The 15111-nt window shown below is 41.3% G+C and overlaps 1 protein-coding gene across 19 annotated transcripts in view; it reads left to right on the plus strand.

The window, feature by feature from the left end:
• Positions 1–15111, plus strand: part of USP15 (ubiquitin specific peptidase 15) — a 116225-nt gene that overhangs the window by 48944 nt on the left and 52170 nt on the right. For 12 of the 19 annotated variants that reach the window (XR_012801666.1, XR_012801665.1, XR_012801667.1 and 9 more), the window contains 3 exons: positions 1722–1808; positions 11086–11230; positions 12501–12674. Coding sequence is in view for 14 of the 19 variants with exons in the window: in XM_075600154.1 (XP_075456269.1) it covers positions 1722–1808; positions 11086–11230; positions 12501–12674 (406 nt within the window). In the remaining 5 variants the exon portion in view is untranslated. Of the gene's footprint in view, positions 1–1721; positions 1809–2875; positions 2975–3382; positions 5981–11085; positions 11231–12500; positions 12675–14298; positions 14389–15111 lie in introns of those variants that run through there. The other 7 variants (XM_075600156.1, XM_075600162.1, XM_075600161.1 and 4 more) reach the window with 4 other exon arrangements.

Genomic DNA, 15111 nt, shown 5'->3' on the forward strand with positions numbered 1-15111 from the left:
AGCCCACTTGCTCCTGTGTCCTTTAGGCTGGGTCCATGGTGAGCGCGCGGTCGCGACCGTGCACATAACGCCACACGCGTTTTGGCTCAGCGATTTTGAGGCCTGGGTAGACTTGTCGGGGGCGTGGCCATGACATCACAGAGCTGGTTCGCCCTCATTGGGCGAACTGCTCGCGTGACCTGGCTGTTGCGTCGCAATATCAAATTGATCTGATTCTTTGCAAACGGCGTGCCCCATCGCGTTGGCGCACGCGCGATCATTGCCTTAAGACATTGTGATTGCACCATGCGATCTCACGGACCATGAACGCGGGCGACCTTAGTCCTTACTGTTGTCGTATTGTACAGGCATACCCCAGTTTAAGGATACTCACTTTAAGTACACTCGCGAGTAAGTACATATCGCTCAATAGGAAAACGGCAGCTCACGCATGCGCCTGTCAGCACGTCCTGAACAGCAATACCGGCTCCCTACCTGTACCGAAGCTGTGCGCAAGCAGGGAGACTATAGAGCCTGTTACAAATGCGTTATTTACATCAGTTGTGCACGTATATGACGATTGCAGTACAGTACATGCATCGATAAGTGGGAAAAAGGTAGTGCTTCACTTTAAGTACATTTTCGCTTTACATACATGTTCCGGTCCCATTGCGTACGTTAATGCGGGGTATGCCTGTATTAAGTTTTGGTAAATACTCTACATGGTATTTTGATTGAGACATGAAATAAAGATCTTAACGTGAAGTCTGTGATCAAGTTTAAAATATATGCTTGAAATGATTCTACTAAACTCCTCACCACAAATAAAATGTTGCTTTCGATTTTGACTGCGAAGTCTAAAAAATACGACTTATTATCGTAATAAAAAATACGACTTATTATCGTAATAAAAAATACTGTAGGAAATGTCATCAGTATGTTTTGTGATGCCTGCTCACTTTTAAAAGCAGAAGCCATGATATGGGAGAAGGAGCGACTCAGTGATTAAAGACACTGACTAGCACTGAGTTTGAAGAAGGGGTTCAATTCCCGGTGTCTGCTCCTTGTGACCTTGGGCAAGTCACTTTATCTCCCTGTGCCTCAGGCACCAAAAACATAGATTGTTAGCTCTACGGGGCAGAGGCCTGTGCCTGCAAAAATGTCTCTAAAGCGCTACGTAAAACTAGCAGCGCTATACAAGAACATGTTGTTATTATTATTTATTGACATCCACAAATGATGCCTAATTATGCACGTTATATATTCAAAATATTAATTTGTGTAATAATATTCCAAATACTATTGACAGATTAACATATGTAGTTAAAATTGAAATTGAATAATTTTATTGGTAATTGACAAAATTCCTAAGATTTATATGTCACATGTTAGTGTGGGTAACCTGACATCTTCAGCACAAAGTACTGTAACTATTTACAAAATGCAAAGAATGGCTTAGGCTGCCATGAATTGGTCATTTAATCAATTGTCTCCATTGCCAATAAGAACACACATGAATATTTGTTTGTATAATCATACTGTATAACATGTTTCTCTTTAAATGATTCATACTATATTAGTTACGGAAAAAAATAGGTAACAAATTATCTCACGCTTTCTTTTCTTTACGTTTTTTGGATATAATTGTTTTTATTCAGTTTTCGTGTGTGCGTTCGTATTGTTCCTTGTTTAGTTTTACAAATTCAGCATTTTACCTAATTTATCATTTTCATATTTTGAAGTTCCCCAGGTGCACCACATTTTTCAGCTTTACCAAAGATTTCTCCTTCATCTCTGTCAAATAATTATAACCTCTTCAACAACAGAAAGTAAGCAATGTGTCCTAAAAGCTTTGTGTGTACAGTATATTGAATTAACCCATCTTTGCTTCAAGTGTTTTTTTTTTCTCTGTCTGCATCTTTGATGTGTATCCTGTTAATATGTTTAGACTTGCACATTGTAGCGCTATTAACCGGTTTTCCGTGTGTGTGTGTGTGTGTGTGTGTGTGTGTGTGTGTGTGTGTGTGTGTGTGTGTGTGTGTGTGTGTGTGTGTGTGTGCGCGTGTGATTTATAGATTCAAAGTAAGTGTGGCCGAAAGTATACATTTTGGTCTGTGTGTGTATGTACGTACAGTATATATGTACATATAAATGTAGTTCACTTATTGGTAAAAAATCATTTGAAATACATCGAATGCATGAGATTTTCATTGACAACTTTTTATTTGTGATCTCAAAACTAGAGTAAAAATGGCTGCTGCTTGGCTTTATGGACATGCTCTCCAAATAATATGCTTAAAGGGGCATTGCCTCTTGCTCGTTTTTTTGGGTTTTGTTATAATAAATGAAGTAGTTCCTTGCATTTACAGCAATGTAAATCTAAGCTGTGATTTGATCCGTTCTCCTGTGACCCATCAGTGAATATCCTGCTTCCCAGGGCACTCAATATGGCTGCCTATTTCTAAAGAGGAAGTGCTATCGCTTTCTAAATGTTTGCTATGGCGACCCAAGAGAGCTTAATACATGAAAAATTGTTCAACGGCATAGAATGTGATAAAATAAGTGCAGTAAATATTATCTAATACTTCACAACTGATTTTATTTTTCAAAAACGTAGGATTTTGAATGAAATACTGCTTTAATACACATAGAAATATATTTGCATCTTATTTTCCAAATGTCATTAAGTTTAATGAATAATTATACATTTTCATAGTTTCCATAGTGGGAAAAATAATTCCTGGCATTTTCTATATTTTATATAGTATTGACTGTATTTTATCTGCAAGGTTGAATACCTTCTCTGTGCCAGGAATATGCTAGATGATGCTCAAAAATCATAATATACCATCAGTATATGTAAGGCTTCTGGCTTACATTTTTATTTGTTTGATAGGAACACTTTTGTAATACTGCGTGGAATATGTGCTAAGGGTCGTAAACTGGAGCACAATCGGCGTCATTTTTGAGTGTGTGAAACTGTCGGTGTATCAAGGTACTTCTGTATTTTTTTCTGCTCCAACATGCGCCATGAGCGCAGAGGTTAGTTGTTTTACGAAGCGTGAGGAGAAAGTCGGTGCAATATTGAGATCAATCAAAAGTTGCACCTACAGTATAACTGCTGCTGTTTTCCTTTATCATTGTGCAAAATAAGTCTGCCAGGTTTAGGGGCGATTAGCCTCTGCTTCAAAGAGAGATGCACCAAATGTAAGAAGCAAGATATGAAAGATTTATACTGTACATATGTCCATGTTTGCAAACTAGCACACGTACTCCCTGTTTGTCACAAATTGCACCATATTTGATGCATATTTCCTGCCCCCTTTCCCACACCCTGCATATCTTGTTACTGTGTGCACACATTCTATTCCATTTTTCAAAACATCACATATTTTATCTTCAGGTACTTGGTTTCTTGATTTGGACATGCAACTGAGCATTTTCCCTGTTTGCTTCTACAATTCCTTTTGAATTGGACTCGCACTAAAGTTTTAGCCTGCTGCATTCAGAGCTTTTACAGCCTGTTCTAAATAAGAAAACCGAAAAGCACACCACAAAGAGGCCAGCCACAGAGTGGTAACGTTTAATGCAAATAATCAATAAAGGAGTAACCCAAACCTTATGCACAAATGATAGCCTTTAAAATAGCATGTCTGAAAGCACTGGTCTTGAGTGTCAAGTGTTCCAGCTCATTAGTGTTGTGAACAGATTATTTTGTGTTATGCGACTCACCACGCAGATTTCTACTGCACACTTCCGGGAGCTACAGTATGGCTGCTGTGGCCACATTTGGGAAGATCCAACTGATGTCACTCTTTTTGTAAGATAGGATGCCCGAAGACCTACCGTCCTATGCATTTCACAAGCATTACTCGCTTCCTCAGGGGAAATGGATGGCTGCCTCCAATCCTACCAAGAGAATTTAAATAGTGCTTATTTAACCTCTGAAGTGCCAGATATTATTTAGCTAGTGCTACTATAGAATAAGTAGCATGTAACAAAGGTGCAATACATGAAAATGCTGGTTTACAATAAAAAAAAACCCACTAAGTATCATTCACAAGGGAAAGTCTAGTGGGAGTATTTGATGGATAATGCACAACTCTTTATAGATCTATCTGTTCAGCATTATCATATAGAAATGTATATATAAAAAAAAGTGTTTTCATAAATAAATATTTACATGAAACCAATATCATATCTCAACCTCAGATGCAGTATATTGATCAATGGAAATATGGGGTGTGAGATACACAATTAAGTCACACATACATATAAATATGCACACTCATATGTATATATACTCACGAAAAATTAAGAGGGTTTTGTTAAAAATCTATCAAAATATTTTTCTAAAAGGTTAGTCAGTATAAGTATAAAATATACATACACCACAATCATGTAGAAAAGGGGACCAGATGTGAGCATGGATAAAATAATAAGAATGAATAAAAAAAAAAAAAAACATATATTAGGAGAGAAGAAAAATATAAAATCAGGTTTTAAGAAAAGCTGCCAAATCAAAATCTATATTGAGACCTTTTGGAGAGAGGGTTTGTAGGCGATGGATCCACAAGCTCTGACATAATTTTAGAAATCTGTCACCCCCTCTTACATGACCGAAAACCACCTAAATTCCTTTTATAGTTAGACCCTCTGGGTTCCAGTCGTGTTCTAGAAAATGTCCAGATAAACTGCAATTCGTAGCCCTTTTGGATGTATGTTCTAAAAATCTTTCCTGTAATGTTCTTTTTCTTTTACCCACATATTGTTGTTTGCATGGACACTTTAACCCAAGCTGTGCTTTGAAGCAGCGGTGCGTAAACTGGGGGCCCAGATTAATTAGGGGGGGCGCAGGCAGCGTGCCGGCAGACGCTGTGTGCGGGCGGCTGAACAAGCTCTGTGCTGCTTCTCTGCTTGTTGCGGGGGCGGGGCCTTGCTGCTTCTCTGCGCTCTGCTTATTGCGGGACCTTGCTGGGGGGCTGGGCCTTCCCTGCACACAGACAGCCCCTCCTCCTGTCTGTTTCCCCACCCCAGTTTGCAACAGCACACGGGGGACCGGAGCATGCTGGTACTACCCCACCCAGGTGAAAGTTTGTGACTGTTATGATTGTGTGTGTCTGTGTGTGTTGTGATTGAGTATGTGTGCTGTGTCTGTGTTGGGATTGTGTGTGGGTGTTGGGATTGAATGCAGCGGTGCACACACCGGGGGGGTGAGGAGGGGCGCAGGCGGCATGCAGCAAAACCTGGTGTGCGCGGGCCTGTAGGCGCTGTGCGCGGGAGGGCAAAAAAGCTGTGCGCGGGCAGCCGAAGAAGCTGTGCGCGGGCGGGCAGCCCAAGAAGCTGTGCGCGGGAGGGCAGCCCAAGAAGCTGTGTGCGGGCGGCCAGCCGAACAGGATAGTGCAGGTGGCGGCCAGGTGATTGGGTGTGTGCACGCACGGGGGCTTTGGAGGTACGGGGGAGGAGCCCACCCCAGCGCTGTGATGTCAAACGCCCCTCCTTCCGGTGTCTGCCCTGCAATAGCGCTGTGTTCCTGCTCTCCTCCGCTGGCAACCTGCTTCGTAGGCTGCCACTATATCAATCATACTTTGAATGTACAATTATCATTTTAAAAAAAAAGTTAAAACACCACATTGGAAACGGAAATAAATAAATAATACATAATACTGTAGGTAGGAGTGTGGATGACACTGGGGACAGCAAGCCAAAGAGCAGGGAGAATAAGGCCGCGCTTATAGTGCTGGCGATGGCGACGCGACCGATGCTGTTGCCACCCGTGAAAGTTATAATTTAACTTTTAGCGACGGGGTCATTGATTGGTTCAGGGATAGTAACATGTGGTGACCGTCTCTGAAAAATCAAATTTCTCCGGCTTCCAAATTTTTGGTCGCTCGTCGCGCTTACTATAAGCGCTCGCGACGGAGTCCATTGTTTTGTTTTGGAGCAACGTCGCCGTCGCGGGCACTATAAGCGCAGCCTTAAAAGTCAAATGGGAGAAGGAAAAAAAGGAGGGGGAGGGAAGGGAGGTAGCAAAGAGCTGGATGAATGCCCCCCCCCCCCCCAAAAGTATTGCCTTTGTGCACGTACGCTCTCACAAGCTTGGCGCTTGGGGAGACAAAATTGACTTTGAAGCGCGCTCAGCAGCAGTCAATGCACACATACAGCCCCGATCCATGCTCTCTCCCCCCCCCCCCCCCCCCCACCCGCTCGTGCTTGCAAAATTATGCAGGACACCCTGTGCTCATGCTTGAAGAGTTGGTGATGTCACCGCTCTCAGCGGCAGCGTGGTCGAAGCCTAATTTTGCGAGCGCAAGCTGTTGAAATATGTAAGTGTTTAGACATATTTGTATTTGCATTGTATACCGTTTAATAAAGAGGGGGGGGGGGTTCATGTGATTTTGATTACATCAGGCGGGGGGGGCCCGAGAAATTTCATGCATGAAAAGGGGGGCTCAGCATAAAAAGTTTGCTCACCCCTGCTTAAAGCTTTGTAATAGGGCAGGCATAAATAGATTCCATGTTAAAATGGATAATAACACACTGCTCATTTGCATGTCATTACCGAGAATCCCTGTCTGAGACATGTGAATGTGCCACAAGTGATATTTTTATTTAATGTACATTGTATTATGGAGGGATTTTGTCACATTTTTTTTAGCCACTATAATTTATTTAATGTCTGGTTTTACCCATGGACAGGCTAACGTAAATATAGTACAAGGTCTTAGAGTTCATGAACTGTTCTATGTGATCTGATTTATTCACAGATATCGAAATTATGTTTTATGCGTATTATCCTTATCTATATAACCACATGTAAGACGAGTTTGTAAGCAGCATTTAAAACACTATCATTTAACCAAACCAACTTTTCTTCTTTGTCGTTAACACTTTTCAGTGTAAAAAAAAGGGGGCAATCAGCAAAATGCATTAGTGGCAGTGACCTGGTTTAAGGGGCTGCATCTGAGTAATTTGTGTTTTTTACCACTATCTGACACCTATACGTATTTTAAAATCATTTTTAAAGTTGGTGTGTTCAGCAAAGTCAAAGCACCCATCTCTCCTATCCCCTTACCTTTTTTTTTTAGTTCTCTGATAAGGACAAAGTACGGGCTAGCTGTAAACTGGATTGACTCCCCATTCAGAGGCCCCTAAAAAGAAAATTGTAATTAATTTCCAAGGAAACAAAAGCACTAAATCTTTGCATTTAGCATAAATTAGTTCAGAAGGTTACATTGTTACTAAGGTTGTTTATGGTCGGCTGTGCGGGGTTTCACCTTTAACTCATCCTTTGAGCACTAAAGCAAGCAGTTTGTCAACCCAGGGTATCTCAATGTGTAAATGCCAAGATACTGGACATGAAATTAAATTGATTCATAGCTCTCTAAGCATATTACTTGTAGCATCTCCATTTTTAGGGATATGTTTTAAGATGTAACCTGGTACAAGCTCTTATTGTACAGCCAACTGGGATATTGGTATGCCAGGCAATCCCCTCCTCTGCCCCACAACTCTTGTTTATAGCATATGTCCTAGTGGCATGCTCATATGTGTTGCAGCTCTACCTCTGATGAACTTTCATACCCACAGCAGATCACAACGAACATATGGACTATAGATTTATAAACTGTTTAAATGGCTTTGTCTGCATCGTGGTATCTGCCCGCTGTCACTATTGCACTTAGAAGGTTTAACTATCAGTGCATGACCCATACTTACCTCATCATAGTGGGTCAGATATTCTGCTTCAGCCTGTGGAAATCAGATGAAACATGGGACACATGAACCACACAACTGACAGTTGTTGTTACTGGCAGAGCCCTGTATGGTCTGAGACACTTATTGCTTGGGGGTTAACTTACCTTGGATGTGGGTATATTGTACATGATCAGCCTTTGGGAATTTATCACTACTATGAACCTTGCTATAACTGCATAGGCAATCAGTCTACTGAACTATTTTGCTGTATTAAAACTTTCTCACAGTAGCAAATACATTAGTATTGCTGTACCAAGTTGCCATCCGCTGCTAATTTCTAATGATCACAATGAGGATCGCAGTGGTCTAGAGACTTTACTTACACCAATTACACTTGTTTGCAACACCGTGTACATTAAGGCTGTGATTATACAGGAAAATGCGTGCATGCGTCTGAAAAACAATAGCAGCGCACATACCTGTTGCCTCGTGGAGCTGCAGGGCGGCTGTCTCCTGGCGCGATCTGCAGATTTGTTCTTGGCTGGCGACGTCCGTGTCACGTGAACGGTTCTAGCCAATGAGGGCGACACGCCTCCGCCACGCCTCCTTGCCTGCTCTCCACTGGCTCCCTGGTATAATCACTATGCTGCTCGGCGGCAGCACTGGATGACGTCACAGGGCTGCGCTATTGTTAATAAGAATAAATCATCCAGGGATTCACTTTTATTTTAAGTATTCATGCTCATTGATGCCTTTTCTTTGAAAGATATGAAATAAAATGTATTTTAAACTAATTTCGTATACCATTGCTGTGCACCATCAAGGGGATTCTTTCCCTCCGTACCCCTGAGTACTTTACTGTCAAACACACTCCTCTGATTTGCTTATGACTGGAGAACGTTACCTGGACACAAACAGAATATCATTGATGTTAGTCACTCATTTTATTGAGAAGCCTGGAACGTATAATGACAGTTATAACCCCAGCCCTAAGTCTCCGCAGTCAACTGCATGTACTCATGCCCTACATGTTTTTATTTTAGTATCCCAAGGAGTGTACGTAGTTTTACTAACTCTGCACCTACTATACAATTTTGTTTGTACTGTATAAGGAAATGTACAAAAAAAAAAAAAGATAGGGGTGACACTGTAACAATGAGATCCTACACTCAGTTTATATCATTTTCCTCTTTCTATATACGGTATAAAGTGTTTTATTACTACAAGAGAGTGATACAGAAATAAGATTTGTTATTCTTTGTTTATATTTCTTTTATTACACATTGTCTTTATTTTACTCACATTCACTTGTGCACACCACAGCACCCTTCTCTGTTTATTATTTTTCCCCATATGCAGTCATCTTTTCAAACATTGATTTATGTTACATTTAATCCTTTTTTTGTTTCAAATGGGCTTGGACACTAGAGGAGGGGTGCGCAGACTGTCAGCGCTCCAATGTTGTTACAGTTTCCAAGTGGCATGCGTGACCTATGAAATTTAGCGGCTACTTTGATTTTCTTAATGGGTTGGAAGCCACCAACAACAACACGTGCTAGTGCTTCAAACAGTACTATAGAAGAAGGTAGTAGGGCCAGGTTTGGGAGGAAATATGAGGAGCTCTGTTTTGGACATGGTAAGTTTAACGCGACGGAGGGCCATCCAGGATGATATAGCGGAGAGACATTCAGAAACTTGGTCTGTGCAGCAGGTGTAAGGTCAGGGGTCGAATAGTAAATTTGTGTCTCATCAGCATAGAGGTGATATTTGAACCCAAGAGATGTGATTAGGTAACCTAGAGAGAGTGTGTAAAGAGAAGAGGTCCCATGACAGCCCTGGGGTACCCCCACAGAGAGATCGATGGAGGAGATGTTAGCAAAAGAGACATAGTATGATGGGAGAGGTAAGAGGAGATCCAGGATAGAGCTTTGTTACGAACACCAAGAGTATGGAGAATGTGAAGGAGAAGAGGGTGGATCACAGTATCAAATGCTGCAGAGAGGTTGAGTAATATGAGCAGAGTGTAATGACTTTTGTCTTTTCAGCTTGTAAACATTAGATCATGCTGTCCTTGTTGAAAAACTATTAATAGTTGTTTTTTTTTTTCTGAATGCACCGAACCTGTGATGTCCCAGGGGCTTTGGGAATTGTTTCACCTGTAACTGAAGCACAAATCTCTGCTTTCATATAGTCCTGAATGTCACCCGTCGCTATTGCGAAAGTTATATTTCAAATTTAGGCGACGTCGCTGGCTACAAGGCCAGTGATGTCAGAAAAGGGGGAGGGCAGAGGGACAGAGAAGATCCTGATTGGCCGCAAGGGGAGACCGTTTCTGAAAAAATCAAATATCAGTGACTACCAGATTGTTGGTAGCACTGTCGCTCCGTCGCTTTGTCGCCGTTGCGTGCACTATAAGCGCCACCGACGGCGACAATGCATTTGTTGTGACGGTCGCCATCGCCGGCACTATAAGCGCAGCCTTAATCCTTTCGCACTCTCGCCTCCCCTCTTTGCACTCCCTGCCTTACTGTGTCTGCTGTTTGTGCACACTACACTCCCTCCTCTCCTACTCATGTCTCCTTTCCTTGCTCTCTCTCTGTTTCCTCCTCCTACTCACCTTGCTATCTTTCCTACCCTTTGTGCACACTGCTCTCCACTGTGTCTCATCGCCCTTCCTTGCTGTATCTCCTACCTGCTCCTTAATGCCTTTCTCCTCTTTGCACTCCTCCCATCTCTTTGCACTCTTTACCTTCCTGTGTCTGCTCCTCTCTGTGCATACTACAGTCCCTCCTCTCCTACTCATCTCATCTGTCTCCTCCTCTGCTTGCTGTTTCCACTGCCATTAAAATCCCCTCCCCCAGTGTTGCTGGGTGAGTAAGAGGCCAGTCAGTCTATCACAGAGGTGGAGGGATGTATGTATATCTTTATTTATACATAGCCTCACTGGCAGTCCCTGGGTGAGTAACAAGATGCATAGACGATCACAGAAAGGGGGGGGGGAGGGTAGTGTATCCTCACTGGCTGTCACTGGTTGAGTGACAGGCCGTTCAGCACATCACAGCGAGATGTGCAGACATCCTTGGAGAAATATATATAAATGATCTTTTGCTGCTGGTGGTATTCTAAGACTATAGCCCAGATCCACAAAAGGGTGCTAAGCTTTAGCATGCCTCAGCTCCCATTCATATTAATTGAAGTAAAGGCGTGCTAAAGTTTAGCACCTTTTTGTTGATCTGGGCCTAAATGTTTAAATGGGGTCTATTTCATTCCAGGGTACGGTGGTACTCAATATATTGAGAACAATGTATTTGTATATGTGAACAGATGTTTTACATTTGCTATTAATATTTATTATGCCTGTTGTTAAATAAGTGATATCCTAATTGTTTTGTGGTTTACTTTTCTCAGTGTGAAAAATTCAAACTATTGCCTACCTTCATATGCTGCCTACAAGAACTATGAATACTCTGAGCCAGGAAGACACAATGAACAGCCAGGCCTTTGTGGTCTAAGTAACTTGGGGAACACCTGTTTTATGAATTCTGCAATTCAGGTAAAAAATTTAAAAAAATCAGATGAAGATTGTCATTCTCTCCTTAATTGTATAAGTAAGTAACTTATTTTGGATGTTAGACATTATATTAGGGGGGGGGGGTGGATTCATTGTTACCCATAGCATTGCAATGTGTTTTTAAGTTAAACTGCCTGATTTAACTTTTCAAACCACATTGGTTTCAAAAGGCCATTTCAACCTAACTTGTGACTGTAAAAAAAAAATATTTTCTCACTGTCAGGAATTTGTGTTATAGTTATTTGCATTGAATATTAACAATAAATTACATTTTGTTTATGTATTTCAGCTTTTTCATCATGAATGACAAGTTATACATTTATTCCGTTTCAATGTTACTACATTTTCTATTCTTCCTTTTCTTTACAATTTAGTTTGGTTGCGTGATTGTCTTTATCCTCATTTAATGTAGCTTTACAAAATAAATATCAAATCGGTGTCCATACACAGGAAGCCAGATATACTATTGGCATAATAGCTAGCATTGGAATGTGTCTTATGCCTTAGTCAATATGGCCTTAACTCCTTCAGTATTATGAGGACCAGCAACATGTTGCTCAGTGGTACAGAATGGGTACTCTGATACTGAAGGAGTGAAGAACACAATCAGTTTGGAGATTGCTTTATTCCTGCTCTTATGTGCCTGGTGGTGACTTGCTTACATTACTGTGCACCAGACTTTGTTTTGATATTTTTTTGTTGTTGTTTGTTTATTTACAACTGGGAGCGGGCCCAATACTGACAACCCCAAAGTGCTTACTTTTTGTAGGTTTTTATAAGGAATTTAAAAGGAGTCTGTCACAAATAGGGCCATCATTTCTAAAATATTTTGATAAGTTATGGTGGGTTAAAAATGCGTATAGGGATCCATGTTAAAATGGATAAGAAGCAAAAGATGACACAGTGTGCTCATTTGCATGTAATTTCCACGAATCCCTGGCTGCTGTGGAATTGTATGCTAAGAGATAATGGTGAAAAGCAGGATTGCAGACCTGTCTGAGATGTGAATGTGCTCACAAGTAGTATATTTATTTGCTAAAATATTTAGAAAATTGCAATATTGTAGTCCAATTACGTCTAATCAATATGGTGCAAAATCATAGACCTTTTTGGTAGAGCAAAACCATGGTTATACTCCATTTACAAGATACCATTGTATTCTGCATCTACGGATCAAGTGGACAACATGCTTTTTTAACAAATCAATGGCACATTCTGAAGCTAAACTATACTTTTTTTGCGTTTATTTCAGTGTTTGAGCAATACCCCACCACTAACAGAATACTTCCTTAACGATAAGTTCCAAGATGAGTTAAACTTGGATAACCCTTTGGGCATGCGTGGTGAAATAGCTAAATCTTATGCAGAGCTCATCAAGCAAATATGGTCAGGGAAATACAGCTATGTAACGCCAAGAGCATTTAAGGTTTGTATTTTTCTATTTTAGAAATGTTACATCACAGTTCACTCCACTAAATATTGTTGTAACAGTCAAAGCAATAATCTGAATTCTCTACATTTTACTTGGAATATAATGAAACCTGTGTGTAGTACTGTATGCATAAACTGTCTATACAGACGTGTTGTTAGAAACATAAATTGACAACAAACCGTACTGTATAAGAACCGCTCGGCCCAACCTAGTCTGATCATTCTCCTATGTGTTGTTAAACCACAGACTCTATTAGATTATTTGATTTCTTTCATATTTAATGTAGCCCTGTGTGTATACCAAGCTATTTTGAATTCCTCTACAGTTACCCTCTTGCATCTGTGTTGTGAGACTATACACCATGAATCTACAACCTTTTCCTTAAAGCACTTCTTCACATTTCCATGAAGCCTTCCACCCTCTATCTTCAGAGCATGACCCTTTTTTTATTTTTTATTTTTTTTAACACACCTTTATCTGAAATCACCTTTTTGAAACCCTAGGTGTATTTACATGAGAGCTTGGTGCAATGCGCACATAATTCTAATATCTGTATAACCGTAAATGCTATTTGACGTTAATTCACTCATAACCATGGTAAATACAATGTTAAAAAGCATGAAATGTAAATCTCATTTTATGGAGGTCACGTAAGATTTTTTATTTATTTTTTATAACTTTGATTTTATTGGGTGAAATACATCATACATGGTAACACCATCCATTGTCTACATTGACATCACCGCATTTAGTTTTTTCTTTTTTATACAATCAACCAAAAACTTGACAAACTAGACTCACAAGACGAACAGGGGAACATGACACACCAGCTAGCTAGTAGGGGAGGAAGGGGGGGAGGAAAAAAAAGGGGGGGTGGTAAGGCTCGAGGGGTGTTTCACCTATCATCTTCCATTCGGACGCCGTGTGTTTACGTTAGTGTAGACCTCTCTCTCCGTGAACAATGACCACTTCTCTCCTACTGCTACAGCTCTGACTGCCTCTTTCTCTGGGGGCCTATTCTGGCCTGGATCCCGCTCACTCTCCGGGTTCTCTGTCTCTAAATTGTCATGGATCCCTTTCATTACCGGAGAAAGCATTTACCGCTTATCATTGCAGGATTGTGGTGATATCTATTCCCGGGATGTCTGTCAGTGTCAGCCAGGGCTCCCAGACTTTTAGAAAATTTGAGCCGGTATCGTTAACCAGACTCGTCAACTGTTCCATCCGGCAAACAAACCAAATTCTGTTTCTAATCTTGGGAATAATTGGAATATCCGGTTGTTTCCATACTGCTGCGATCTCGCATCTGGTGGCAGTAGCCAGATGTGTGATCAATTTATGTGTGGCGTATGATAACCCCTCGACTCGTCTGCCCAATAGGAACAACCACGGGTCTAAGGGGATCTCCACTTCTAGCAGTCGTTGAAGCCAATCTTTAATTTCCTCCCAAATCGGGTTCACCTTCGTACAAGACCACAGCATATGGAATAAGTCCGCTCTCTCTCCGCACTGCTTGGGGCAGAGCGGAGAGTAGCCTTTGACAAATTTAGATAATTTAGCGGGCGTGTAATACCACCTCATCAGGACTTTATATGCGTTCTCCTTTAATGTGGTGCAGATGGAGCTTTTGGCCGCCACCTGCAGGATCCTATCCCAGTCCTCGTCTTCTAATGTCTCTCCCAGGTCCGCTTCCCACTGTCTCATGTAGGTAAGTTTGGGTTGGTCGTCCGTCTCCGGGCACACTACTTCCCTGTACATTCTAGAGGTTAGTCCCCTTGTGTCTGTATCTCTTGAACAGAGCTGCTCAAAGTTTGTTCTCCGGGGCCGAATTGGGGCCTCATTGTAAAAGACCCTGATCTGGAGGTATCTAAAGAATTCAGTGTTTGGTATATTTTCCTCCTCTTTAATATGATCAAATGTTTTTATATATTGCCTGCCCTCCAGATCGTTTAGACGGAGATACCCTGCTTGAATCCATTTTGAGAAAATAGAGCTATCCACACCTGGAGCAAAGTTTGGGTTCCCCCATATGGGAGTCATTAGAGAGTTCAGGGATGTGAGATGGCACTTGAACTTAACAGCGTCCCAGATCTTCAAGGAGTTGACCATGGTCTGCAGAGGAGTCCGCATAGCGGCCCGACTTTTTTTGGGCAACCAAATTAGGTTCTTAATATCTACTGGTGTGCAACATTCTTTTTCCAATGCTACCCACCTCCGAAGATTCGGGTCTGTGTGCCACTGCACTATCTGGCTCAGCTGGGCTGCCTCGTAGTAGGCGAACAAGCATGGCACCCCCAACCCTCCTCTTAAGGTCGGCCTCCTCAAGATTGCTTTATTTTTATTTTATTTTTTAAACATGTGGTTCTGAATTACTCTTTGCTTATAGATGGATACAATCTAAGGTTTTTATTAGGCATAAAATAACATGCAG

Source organism: Ascaphus truei, chromosome 5, assembly GCF_040206685.1.
Source record: "Ascaphus truei isolate aAscTru1 chromosome 5, aAscTru1.hap1, whole genome shotgun sequence".
NCBI lineage: Eukaryota > Metazoa > Chordata > Amphibia > Anura > Ascaphidae > Ascaphus > Ascaphus truei.